This window comes from Antedon mediterranea, chromosome 11, assembly GCF_964355755.1.
Source record: "Antedon mediterranea chromosome 11, ecAntMedi1.1, whole genome shotgun sequence".
NCBI classification, from domain to species: Eukaryota; Metazoa; Echinodermata; class Crinoidea; order Comatulida; family Antedonidae; genus Antedon; species Antedon mediterranea.
The window spans coordinates 1,622,919-1,635,892 of record NC_092680.1 but is presented as its reverse complement, the minus strand read 5'-3'; the positions used below and the strand labels follow the sequence as shown (position 1 = coordinate 1,635,892).

The window sequence follows — 12,974 nt, the reverse complement described above, 5'->3', positions numbered from 1 at the left end:
GAAAGTTTACAAATACGCGTACATCCTACATTAATATTATTAGACTAGACTGCATATTAAGATATTATTGGCTAAATTGTACCATGAAGGAAGTAGTATTAGTAACATTTGCAGGATATTACAGACTTAATTCTATTCCAGATATTATGGTATCATTTTTTTTAATCTAAAAAAAAGATATAACATCTGAATTCAATGGACCATCACATTTATATTTTTAAATAAGAATTTAATAAAAAAAAGTAAGGAAACAGCAAATGAAAAAAGTCACTTAAAATTACATAACTATTAAACATGTAGGGACTATTTAAGTATATAGATCAAATGCTGTATTGTATGAACCTTCATAATCTATCTCATCTTTCCTTATCAAAGAACAGCAGAAAGTATAAACATCTAACGAAACTAGATTCAAAAGTGTTTGGTTTTTTTGCCTCTACTTTCATCTTTAGAACTTTCTTTTTCCTCTTTGTCTTTTGTGTCAAAGGTCAATCAATTTTTGTTATATTCCTCTTCATATTCAAAATGTCAATGTAATCGTGTTTCTGCTATTGCAATCTGTCATTCGCTCGTCTCTTTCGTAGGAAATTAGACAGCTGCGGGATTCTAAACTAAACTTTGCTGTTTATAATATTGTATTAATTTTAAACACATCTCACATTCATTTAGACTAGACAAAAAGTAGTGAGCCCTCTAGCGGTCATTTGTGATTTCTGAGATTCATCGAAGCGCGACAACATCACCCGGAAATGATGTGAATTTAAAATTTTAATAGGGTTAAACTCTTTTAACCAATTGAAAGCCTTAAATTATAGTTCCTTATGAATAATTCATGAGAATAATTAAAGCAAGGGTTGAAGAAGCATGTGACTTGGTTTTTGGAACAGGATAGCAGTTATGATCGTGTCAGGTAATCATTGAATTTGCTCTTCTTTTTGTTAGATTTTATACGGTTTTTATCAATAATAATATTGTACATTTTTACGAGACCATAAAAAAATTCCTCAATTTTTGAGTAAACGATTGACTAAATAAAAAGTTACTATGTAATGTAAATATTCGTTTGACAAAAAATGGGCATGTTGATATTTTCAGGTATTTTTTAAATGGCGATTGAAATAGGTAAACAAATCACATGTATAACGGTGGTTTGTGCGAAGCTGGGCCTAGCCTTGATGGTCCAACGCGTACTGCGTGTTAATCAATGCGTATAAGATACACACGTAGTCGTTTAGGCCAATTTTTTTACATGTTTATTTATTAATATTAGGCCCCATTCTCATTTATTTTAATTAATGTACTGAATGTACCACACTTTACAACTCTATATAAATTAGATTTTGTACTTGTATTAAATTCAAACGTTTTATGGGATAAAAAACATCAAGCTAGGCCTTGTAGTAGGCCTAGGACCACATGCTAGGTTTTTCAGCCTAATTTATCATGCAGTAGGCCTATACCTCTAGCCCATCTTTCAAATACATATTTAAATTAACATACTTTTTATATTTCTATATTTTTTATAGGATCTGACTCCAGAAAACATTTGCATCACTTGAGAAAGCGGCTATTTATGGACAGCATGTTGACATTAAAAAAAATGTGACCAGCTCTTATTAATTAAATGTCTTTTAAATTAAAGGTTTTCATTATAATGAAATGTACGGTGACAGAAATTTAAATGATTCTCATAATTGAGGTTTCTCATAGATTTAATATTGAAGGTAAATAAATAAAGCTGTTTGTTATACTTGCCTTTAGAAATAAACATGTTGTTAGTACTATATTATTAGGCCTAGGCCATTATACAAATTAAAACTAAAAAAATACAGTAATCATATTTAAGGCCTACACAGCAGTACCTTACTTGATTTGATTTTTTTCAAATATTTAATTGATGAAATAAATGAGTTTGACTTTTCAATTAGTTGCCATTTTATTAGTTTCTGTGTTTTTTTATTTATATTCTTAAAATAATTGTATACAACAACTTTAAAGTATTGCGCAGAAGTGATCAAATTATAGTAGGCCTATTTGTATGTTATTGTCGCTTAAAATTATGCAGTTAAAGCATTTGATTTTAGGGTGACAGAAACGGTTAGGCAAGAAAAGAAATAAATTTGGGAATTTTGTTATGCGGTAAAAACAATTAAACATAATTTACCCCTAATGCATGTACATGTAGAAAACATTGCTTATGTTAGCGCGACCGAAACTCGCTACTGGGAATAGAGCCTGCAAAAGCGACGCGTACACACCTACTCGGGCACCGGCGGAGCGCGATCGATAGTAAATATACCCGATTTCAAATGATCATAAAATTCTTTTAAAAAATATCAACATTTTGATTTTTTGAGGATTAAAAGTAAAGATATTGAAATTTAACATAATATTTACAAATATGTATTTAAAAATTCGGAAACAATTTTAGCGTGATATTAAAACAAAGTTTTTAGAGTTCCGCGATTTCCTACGCAGGATTTGTTTGTTTTCATTGTTAATGGGCGAATGTTACCTAAACTAGAATCGTTATAAATCTTTTAAATTTGTATTATAAGTAATTTCTTTAGTATTCTTAGTAACATCGAATGTCTCTAATTAACTAGCAGATATTTATACTAACTATTGTTCAATAATAAGCGTGTATGAAGTGAAAATCTATAGTAATAATGTTCTTAGTCAGTTCGCCTCGCTCGCGTGAAGTCTTCGGGTTTCTCAATACAATTCTCAGCGGTAAAGATAGGCTCGCGCTAATGTTTAAATCAAAAGCGCTCTCAAAACACTTTTTGTCCAAAATTCGCAATATGACGTGAGTGTGATCTATGACCATGCCACTACTTCCATTTCTTCATCAGCATACTTCTTTACCAATAAGTTACTGTACCAAAGCGAAACAATGTATTTTAAACATTAGGCAATTAAAAGACAAACAAGTTATTGTTAAAAAAAATTAAATGCTAAAGGTACTAAATAAAAGGCGTAAACTTATATCACTAGATTTATATATGAATATAGATTCAAAATAAAGAATTATTCTTAATTAAATTAACCCAAAATAAAATATGTATACTTAGGAAAAAATTAGGACATGTAGATTTATACTAGAGTCTGGTGTTTAGTATAATTATTTTTACAATGTAATGTTTTAGTATTATTGCTATCAAAATGACAAACTCACAAACGAACAAAAAAGAAAAACAAGTTTTGTTCTTTAGTACTGCATATATGGTTTTAAAATCCATTAAATGTAAAACAAACCGTTTTGGTGAATCTTGAAACAAATTGTTTCTTGGTGAACAGGAAACAATTATCTCACTTACTAATTTAATTTTATTTAACTTAGGAGATACTGCTAGTCACTAAATTAGTTACATGTTATTTTCAGTTTTTCATTTATTGTTTGTTTTCTTTAAAATCAGTAATCATGTTACTAATAATTTCATAACTGTTTTCTTGATTTGTTGTTTCAAGTTTTTAATGTTTAAGTTTACGTTTCTAGTTTATTGCTTGTAATCTTGTTCTGTTTATATTTATTGAAATTGATTTTACGAAATGAATGAATATTTATATTCATTATTATTTACCCTTTATATACATTTTTACCATTTATGTAATCGGCAAACAGAAAGTACAGATTTTAATATATAGTAATGTTGAGATTGAGATACCGTACTTACATCCTGAACAACAAGAAAATATGAATATCAGTTAAATTTTTCTTAGAATCGACGACAGAACTTTCTTTTTCGCGGTACATTTATTAATGCAAATGTATTACTATAATATTATAAACGTCATATTTTCTTATTAACAAATTACAATGTTTGCATCAACATAGAACATCAGTTTTAATATTGTAATGGATATGTGATTTTGGAAATAATAGAAATTGAATTTAAATGGACTAGCGAAGAATAGTCGGAATGTTTCTATTATGTTATTATATAACACTAAATAAATGAGAACAAGAAATATATCGTAATTGAATGGACGGACCTAACCTTGATCTAATCAAAATTCATAACTATAATATCTTAAAATTTGCTTCACATAAGTCATTTTTTCCTGAAATCTAAAATATTATTTTTAGCCTTTTAAATAAGTTATCGTCTAGTCGTCGAATTTTGCTAATCAGGTCATTTGATTTAAATATTTAATAAATGCAGTTTAATGCAATTTAAAGAGTAAATTAAGTTACGTATGTCTGTATTTGCCATTAGGCTGACTTTGATCTTTGATGTGTTGGTAATTTAAGTTAACAAAGTATAATTTAAAGATTAAAACAATTTGGGAGCCCATGTGAACGCACCCTGTATAAACTCAATCGAGATTTACGGTTAATACGGCGTATCCTGTGTCATATCAGTCACCAGAAACTTCCCTCCAGTCGTGCTGCTGAACTAGTGCATAATTAGATAGGAAATTGTATCGAAAGGCACCGAGCAGATATGACGAATCAACCTCCTGACACGGATGACAGCACTATGACGTAAGATTAACTAAAACTAATAACCAACCAATATAAAGTTTATCACTAACTTAGTTTTCTACAGGCTTTTGTTAAACCAACATTGCCTTCTATATATTTACCTACGCCACAGATTTAAGAAAATGGCGTCGAAAATATTGTGGACACTATCATTTTTACTGCTCGGTAAGTTATAAAATTTAATGTTATTCGATATATATGCGTTTAATATATGTTATCAATTTCAAGGTGCTTGGTTCGATCTTAGTCCTGATCCTTTTACCTTGGAACAATGAGTTTCAATTAAGATAAGTTTCATATTAAGATTAGAGAAATATTTATTTAGTGCATGTCTATCTTTTTATTGATTAAGACGTGATCTTATTTATTGGTAACATTTATACATGATTTTTACTTATTTAAAAATCCTAATATTTCAAATGTTTAAAATCTATTATCAATAATAATAAGCCAATGACAATTTAAATAATAGTTAAAGTAATGAGGTTTATGCTTTGGTGGAAGATATAAAGTTGGATTATACATTGTAACTTTATTGGATTGACCCCAAATCTGACATAAATTCCGTGCCAGGCACAGTAATTCGATAAGAAAGGAAGAACGACATCTATATATAAATTATGCTTATATTGAAGATTACGAAATGAATAAAGGACATCTCTCCTTTTTTGGAAAAACCATTGAACTGTTAAAGTCATATGATTCAGAAATGAATCATACAAGCCTGTACTTAATTATCATATTTTATCATAATCTGAACTGTAATCATATTACATATAGGCTAACGTACAGGTACGACTTTATGTATCTTGAGAAACAAACACATGAATACAAACATACGGTACTCTACATGGCAATGAGTAGTAGTATTGAGTATTAGGTGTAGAGTAGTTTATCGTTGTGGACAGACGATCGAATGAGCGCCGTTTGGCGGAAGCTGTACGACACGAAGAGACCCGTAAGCTCTGTCTACACTATCAAACTTTATGTTACACAAAATGTTGTGACCATATATGGATATGATGATGTCATATCACTACCATATTTGGGCACATCACACTTTTTTGTCAAATTAGATTGATAGTGTAAACAGAGCTTAAGAAGATGTTTTATGTTTCGTTCACAGTCATTGTGTGTGCAATAAGATCAGACACACGTTATTCTTCCACATTATCACACGTTTTTCTTCCACATTATCACACGTTTTTCTTCCACATTATCACACGTTTTTCTTCCACATTATCACACGTTTTTCTTCCACATTATCACACGTTTTTCTTCCACATTATCACACGTTTTTCTTCCACATTATCACACGTTATTCTTCCACATTATCACACGTTTTTCTTCCACATTATCACACGTTTTTCTTCCACATTATCACACGTTTTTTTGACAGGATTGACTCAATGCTTTAGAATGGTTACAATAATAGACAATCATCATAGAATCAATATAACCGCATTATAAAATCCCACGCCCATTTAATAGATGTAAAGGTTTATTAGCTACACTGAGTATAGGACAACATATACTAATTTTGTTCAATACATTTTCATTATTTTGCAGTTGCCGTAGAATGTAATGACGCACTAAGGATCAAAAGAGGTGTCTTGTACGGAGAAGTTATTTACAAGAAAAAGGTTAACGCATACCTGGCAGGAGGACCACCCGATAGTAATTCTGGAGAGGACTCATCATCAGATCTGGTAATGCAAGAAAATGAATTACCGTCAGAAACAGAACAAGACTCAGGAACCCCATTAAACGGCATAGATTCACCTGGAATGGCTGAAGGAAATAGCCCTACTGGATATAGTAGTATAGATAGTGCCTTTCACGGAGGGACAGGAATTGGAGTCGGTACTGGCGTAGATGGAGGAGGTACTGGCGTAGGTGGAGGCGGTACTGGCGTAGGTGGAGTCGGTACTGGCGTAGGTGGAGTCGGTACTGGCGTAGGTAGAGGCGGTACTGGCGTAGGTGGAGGCGGTACTGGATTAGGTGGAGGCGGTACTGGCGTAGGTAGAGGCGGTACTGGCGTAGGTGGAGGCGGTACTGGCGTAGGTGGAGGCGGTACTGGCGTAGGTGGAGGCGGTACTGGAGTAGGTGGAGGCGGTACTGGTGTAGGTGGAGGCGGTACTGGCGTAGGTGGAGGCGGTACTGGTGTAGGTGGAGGCGGTACTGGTGTAGGTGGTGGAGGCGGTACTGGTGTAAATGGTGGAGCAGGTGGTCCAGGAGGAAATGGAGGTGGTACTGGTGTTGGCGGAGGAGGCGCTGGTGTAGGCGGTGGTACTGGAGGCGGCAATAGTGTGTGGGGTGGAAGCCCAGGGGTAGTTGGTACTGGTGGAGGAGGAGGTACTGGTGTAGGCGGTAGTGGCCCTGGACTCGGTGGCGGTACCGGAGTCGGTGGAGGTGCCGGGGTAGGTGGAGGTGCTGGGGTAGGCGGCGGTACCGGAGTCGGTGGTGGTACCGGAGTCAGTGAAGGTACTGGAGGCGGTGGTGGTACTGGAGTCGGTGGTGGTACTGGAGTAGGTGGCGGTACTGGAGTAGGTGGTGGCGGTACTGGAGTCGGTGGCGGTACTGGAGTAGGCGGCGGTAATGGAGTAGGCGGCGGCACTGGAGTAGGTGGCGGCACTGGAGTAGGTGGCGGCACTGGAGTAGGTGGCGGCACTGGAGTAGGTGGCGGCACTGGAGTAGGTGGCGGCACTGGAGTCGGTGGCGGCACTGGAGTAGGTGGTGGTAATGGTTTCGGTGGCGGCACTGGAGTAGGTGGCGGCACTGGAGTAGGTGGCGGTACTGGAATCGGTGGAGGTACTGGATTAGGCGGCGGCACTGAAGTAGGCGGCGGCACTGGAGTAGGCGGTGGCACCGGAGTAGGTGGCGGTACGGGTGTCGGTGGCGGTACTGGAGTAGGTGGTGGTACTGGAGTAGGTGGCGGCCCTGGAGTCCGCGATCGAGGAAGAGGTGACGCTGGTACTGGTTTCAATGGAGCTAATGGTATCCCAGGCGTAGCCAAACCAAACATTGGTTGGCCTGGAATGGAAGTTCCTGTTGCACAGAGACCTAATGGAGGCGCTGGAAACGCGCCTAACAATCCTTACATCGGCAGTGATCAACCTAATACTGGTAAAGAATATTTAGGAACTGATGTAACGTCAAGACCAGTAGTGGTCACACGTAGAAGATTTAACAATGTTAATAATAATAATTTCAATAATAATTTCAATAATAATAACAACAATGAAAAGGACATAATGTTTCCAAAACAGACAACTCCTAGAATTCTGGAAGAGGAGAACGATCAAGAAGTGGGCAATAAAAAAATATCTTCAGGAACAATAACAATCGTTGTGTTTTCAGCTGCCATTGGACTTTCTGTTATTATTGGCGGTGGATACTTACTATGGACAAAATTCGGCCCTGTTTACACACAAATTATGTAAATTAAAATAGAGAGAAATATTATACTTTCCATAATGTAAAGCTCTTTTCACACTACTTTTTCACTAGAGTATTTTTTTATACTGTAGTTAATTTGGGAAAAACATTAGATAAAAACATTTCTGATCATATTGTAGTGTCAATCGAGCTTTATTTTTTCTTTTTGTTGATTATAAAAATATGATTTTTTGTATGTTGTACAAACTTTTTCAAGAAATTGGACTAACAAGTTTATTTTGTACATGAATTTATAAAAAATATTGTGATAGTAGGCCTACTTGACAAAAATAGAATTTATTAAAAACAATGCTGGCATTGCGTATATCATTACATGATTGTGTATTGTGTTATTACTGTATTTTATATAAAGCTGGGTTCACACTTGGACGCAACGCAACGACGTAGGCGCAAAACAAGTTAGTTGACCAATCACAAGTGACAGTAAGAATGGCCCATCGCGTACTGATCTGGTCACATTACTTATCATGGACTTACAGCAGAAAATGTCTTCTGAACAATGTTGTGAGTAATACATTCTCAGAAAACATCCGACAACGTTTGTTTTACAGATTCATTTTTCATTAATAAGTCGTCTTCCGTTATTTCCAGATAAGTTGATTGAAATATTTTCCAATGAACAGACTGTAGGCCTATATTTTTCCTTTATAATTGCATTATAGAATCTGTGTTTTTTTAATACTGTATGTTTACCGTTTCAATCTAATTTATTTATAAAATTTCATATCTATATACATAAATATGTATATTATTATAATATTGTCATAGTATTATCTTAGTTGACAAAGGTTTCTTCTAGAAAATCTCGCCTTATCGTGGCGAATAGTTAGAGAACCTTACGCAACCCTCACGCTCTCCCCCACATGAATATAATATAAAGCATACGCTTTATAACACGTATAACCAAATGATATATATTCTTTGGTATAACACCTGTGCCAACATCATACTCGACAGAGTCACTAGTTTCCAATCTAAATACAACTTCACAAAGCACTATGGGATTATTCGTACGTAGCCTATCAAATATTTTAAATCGGCGCTGTTGACTTGTAGATTAAGTCACATGTTCGGAAATGAGGTCACAGACAGCTAGTCAATTTGACCTAATCACAATGACATTTCAAAAGTATCAGGTCTATATCTATAAACACAAGTCATTTTATAGGATTTATTTTTCCATTTTTTTAATTATTTATGAATTCAGGTAATTGATTGTGACTAGGATTACATTTCCCAAAAGGAAAGTGTAAGTATTAGATTTTTGAGAGTCGAACGTCTTAATTTTAACATCTTACTCATTTGTCGTATTCGATTGGGAACTTTCGTTGAGTACTCGAATACGACAACTTCCACACAAAATTGTCACACATGCGCACAAAAGAAACACGAGTTAAACGCACGTCACGATTTAATGTGTTTTTGTGTGTATAACGTTTATTTCAGATCGTTCCTGTGCTGTGACGTTGCTATTGGTAGTTGAATAAATCGGTTACTATTTTCATTTATTATACAGTATATAATTTGTAAATTTTTGGACTCTGAGACAGTTTTACCAGGAAGGTATAAAAATAAATATTATTTTTATACCTCCTTGGTTTATACTACAGATACAGAAATTAGTACAAAATATTTAACAAATAAATCTCATTTGCATAAACCAGCCGAGTTTCAAATCAGGGAAATATTTATGGTATAAACAATTTCTTTTGACTTAAAAAAAAAAGATGGCAAAACAGATAAATCCACTCAAATATTTTGTTTTTCACAGTCTGCTGCCCTCTGACATACATAGCACAACGCCACCAATGCAGCAGTCATCTATATTATTACTTACGCATCATGCGTATGAAGTCTGCCTTACAATCTTGTTATAATTACCGTTGCTATGATTAATTAACACGAGGACATAAGCTTCCGTTCTTTCCAACAAAGGAAACGTTATCAAATAAAAAATAAAACACATACAATTATATCCACAATTTCTTTATGAAAACATTTATTTCAACAAATGAATCAACATAACCGCCTAATGAAACGCTATGTAATTTTAAATTATGTGTACTGAATTAAAATGTCATGTTGTGCGTATTCAAGTTGTGCGTATTCTAGTTGTGCGCATATATCAGTACTTTGCAAGTCAATTGCTTAAAAGAGCATATTCGCAGTTTCTGTCTTTATTGGCTTGTCGCACGCGATTATCACACGCATGTTTACGGTTATTACACGTATCACGTGCAATAAAACTATTCAACAAACATCATGCATATCTAACAATTTAAGTCACAAATGTACAAAGTGTATTAATTACACAAATTACTGATAAAAAAACATTATTCTTCAAAAGGGGCTAAAATAAAGATGATATAATAATTATTATCAACTTGGTGACACAATGTGCTTCAATTGGTTCCATAATGACTATTATTTGTAGTATGGATCCCAATGCATTAAAGTGATCACGTCTTGCCGTTCTTGTTGGGTGTGAGTAGGCGTATTTATAGGACTGTATCAACTCTCCATTGCCTATTGTCTTTGTGTTCTTGTTTATTTTATTATAAACTAATAATAAATGAATTCATAATTTTCAAGTGAACGTCAATAAACAAAATCAATAGTTTTAGACGCCTCCGGCAGCAGCTGAACCCGCTCCCTTCAATTTCACATAAGCAATTGCTAACCCTGCGGCAACTGCTACTGTACCAGCAGTGGTAGCTCCGACAATCAGTCCAATCTTTTGAGGAGAAGCTGCAGATTCAGTGTCTCCTGGCTCACTTCCTTGTCTGTCCTTGGCACCCTCCTGTGGTCCAAAATCAGCAAAGAAAGCGTCTCCGCGGTTAGGATTAATTATGTTTGAAGTAGCCTCTCTGATAGGACTTCCTGTTGAAACTATATATCCCACTGTACTCTGAATGAGCTGTGTAGGTATTGGTTCGGTGCCTATTTCATTGCCTATTGCATTAGTCACTTCTTCTGAATCTACGGGAACGCCACCAAGCCCGGCGCCTCCATCAACACCACCTCCTCCAACATCTTCTTGTGACGAATCACCTCCAGCTAATTCGGCATTGTTCATCGCTGCACCTTGTCCCCCCGCTTCTTCTGAATTACTTTCTTCGTCACCACCACCACCCAAGACGAGTTGTGAGCTACTTTGTACTGCCTGTCCAGCTGGCACAGATGATTCAAAAGTTCCATCACTCTCAGATGGTTGTATATCTTGCGGTACTATCTCTGCGGGGTCTGAAGACTCAACATCTTGCATCTCAGGAGGCTCTGAAGGCTCTGAAGATTCAGCCTCCTGCATCTCAGGAGGCTCGGTGGGTTCGGACGACTCTACTTCTGGTGTTTCCTGTTCTTCTGGTGAATTAGGATCAGATTCATAATCTACTTCATTACCAAATTCAGACTGTCCTTCGATTCTCGTTACTGAAAACAAAAATAATTCTTATTTAATGTTCTAAACTATTAAAATACATCAACAAAGTAAACATTAATCTTCCTGAATAAAGTATACTTTAGTAAACTTTACACTCAAGACCTGGTTAATAAATCAATGTACACAGGCCAAAAATATAGTAGTATATATAGATACTATGGTAAAATATAATCTTTAGTAAAAAATTATGATAAGCAAAATATTATTTTAAACAAAAATAAAATAACTAACTGTTACACGTTTGTTAGATTGTTTGTTATTGGTTATCTTGTATTTGACCTTTGACATAAGCACATACATTTAAAGCGTCTTACACACATCCTTAATATAATCATTCAATACCTTATTGATTAAACAATTACATGTATTGTTGAGTCATGTAATTATTTGGGTCATTTTGATTCAATGTAACAATTATAAGTTTTAACTAAATTTGCATTTCAAACTATATTATAATAATAATGTTTCATTAGCATACGGTACTGTATAACTGTTTAAACATAATCAAAGAAATATAACAAACAGTATATTATTAATGAACATGCATCCCGTATAGTCGTTATAATTCAAATTCACTTTTTCCATTTCTTATGACGTTTTCAATTTTGTAAGATTTACAAACACTAAACGAGTCTGTAATATAACTGATAACTAATCTATATTGTTCTGAAATGGACTTAAATTGTCAACAAAATTGAACTTTTTCTCAATTTCCGTACATTAAAAAAAATGACACTTTCTTCCAATAGGCCTATACGTATTTTAAAGAAAATATACAAATTGATTGATAATTTCGCAAAACTGCACTTTAAATAAAATGAGAAAACAAGTTATTATACTTACAAACTAGTCCAAGAATCGCCAAATACAGAAACCACTTCATCTTACTGATTGATTGATGAATATTATTAGAGAGGTTTTGTTGCCGATTTACAAAACAAAACTGTGTCTACTGACTCGCTAAAAAAAGCCTGAAACCTCTGCGTAAATTTAATTTCACGCAGAGGAAATAGTAAGTGCGTCATACACTGATGTTCTTATATCTTATTGGGTAGTTATCCATGCTCTTTTTCCAAGTTTCAATCTTTGCTTGATTCTAGATCCCATCCTAATAATGCCTACGCATCTGGTACCTCTTTCGGTAATTTACAACTGTTTCTACATTTTACAGCGAAAAACACCCCCCCCCCCCGTCTCCCCCATCTCGATACTATTACTAATACAACAACGGAAGATAATAATTACAACAATGTATTCATAATACCAGCAAGCAAACGACTTGACTACTTGGTACTTTTCACTTTCTCAGTTTTACCATTTGTTATTAATCCTTGTCTACAGTACATTATTAAAAGTGACAACAAATGTGATGTGCCCATATATGGACATGATGATGTCATATTACTACCATATTTGGGCATAGCACTACCATAGAGAACTTCACACTATTTGTTGTCAAACTAGTTTGATAATGTAGACAGAGCTTTATACAGTATATTACCAGATATATCATTGTTGGATTATTTTCTTTCTGATCTAAATATATTAACAATTAATAATAGTATTATTATCAACGCCATTAGGACT

General features: G+C 34.5%; 2 protein-coding genes across 2 annotated transcripts; one reads left to right on the top strand and one right to left on the bottom strand.

Moving 5' to 3' along the window:
- Positions 1 to 4,563: 4,563 nt before the first annotated feature.
- On the top strand, positions 4,564 to 8,260 carry LOC140062379 (uncharacterized). The gene is made up of 2 exons (XM_072108571.1): positions 4,564 to 4,654; positions 6,059 to 8,260. Exons 1-2 carry the CDS (start codon positions 4,612 to 4,614, stop codon positions 7,930 to 7,932), a joined length of 1,917 nt encoding a protein of 638 aa, XP_071964672.1. The 5' UTR covers positions 4,564 to 4,611; the 3' UTR covers positions 7,933 to 8,260.
- Positions 8,261 to 9,918: 1,658 nt separating this feature from the next.
- Positions 9,919 to 12,359, bottom strand: LOC140062558 (uncharacterized). The gene is made up of 2 exons (XM_072108825.1): positions 12,231 to 12,359; positions 9,919 to 11,377 (listed from the first exon to the last, which is right to left on the bottom strand). The coding sequence occupies exons 1-2, from the start codon at positions 12,268 to 12,270 to the stop codon at positions 10,569 to 10,571; spliced, it is 849 nt and encodes a 282-aa protein (XP_071964926.1). The 5' UTR covers positions 12,271 to 12,359; the 3' UTR covers positions 9,919 to 10,568.
- Between the last annotated feature and the right edge of the window lie 615 nt (positions 12,360 to 12,974).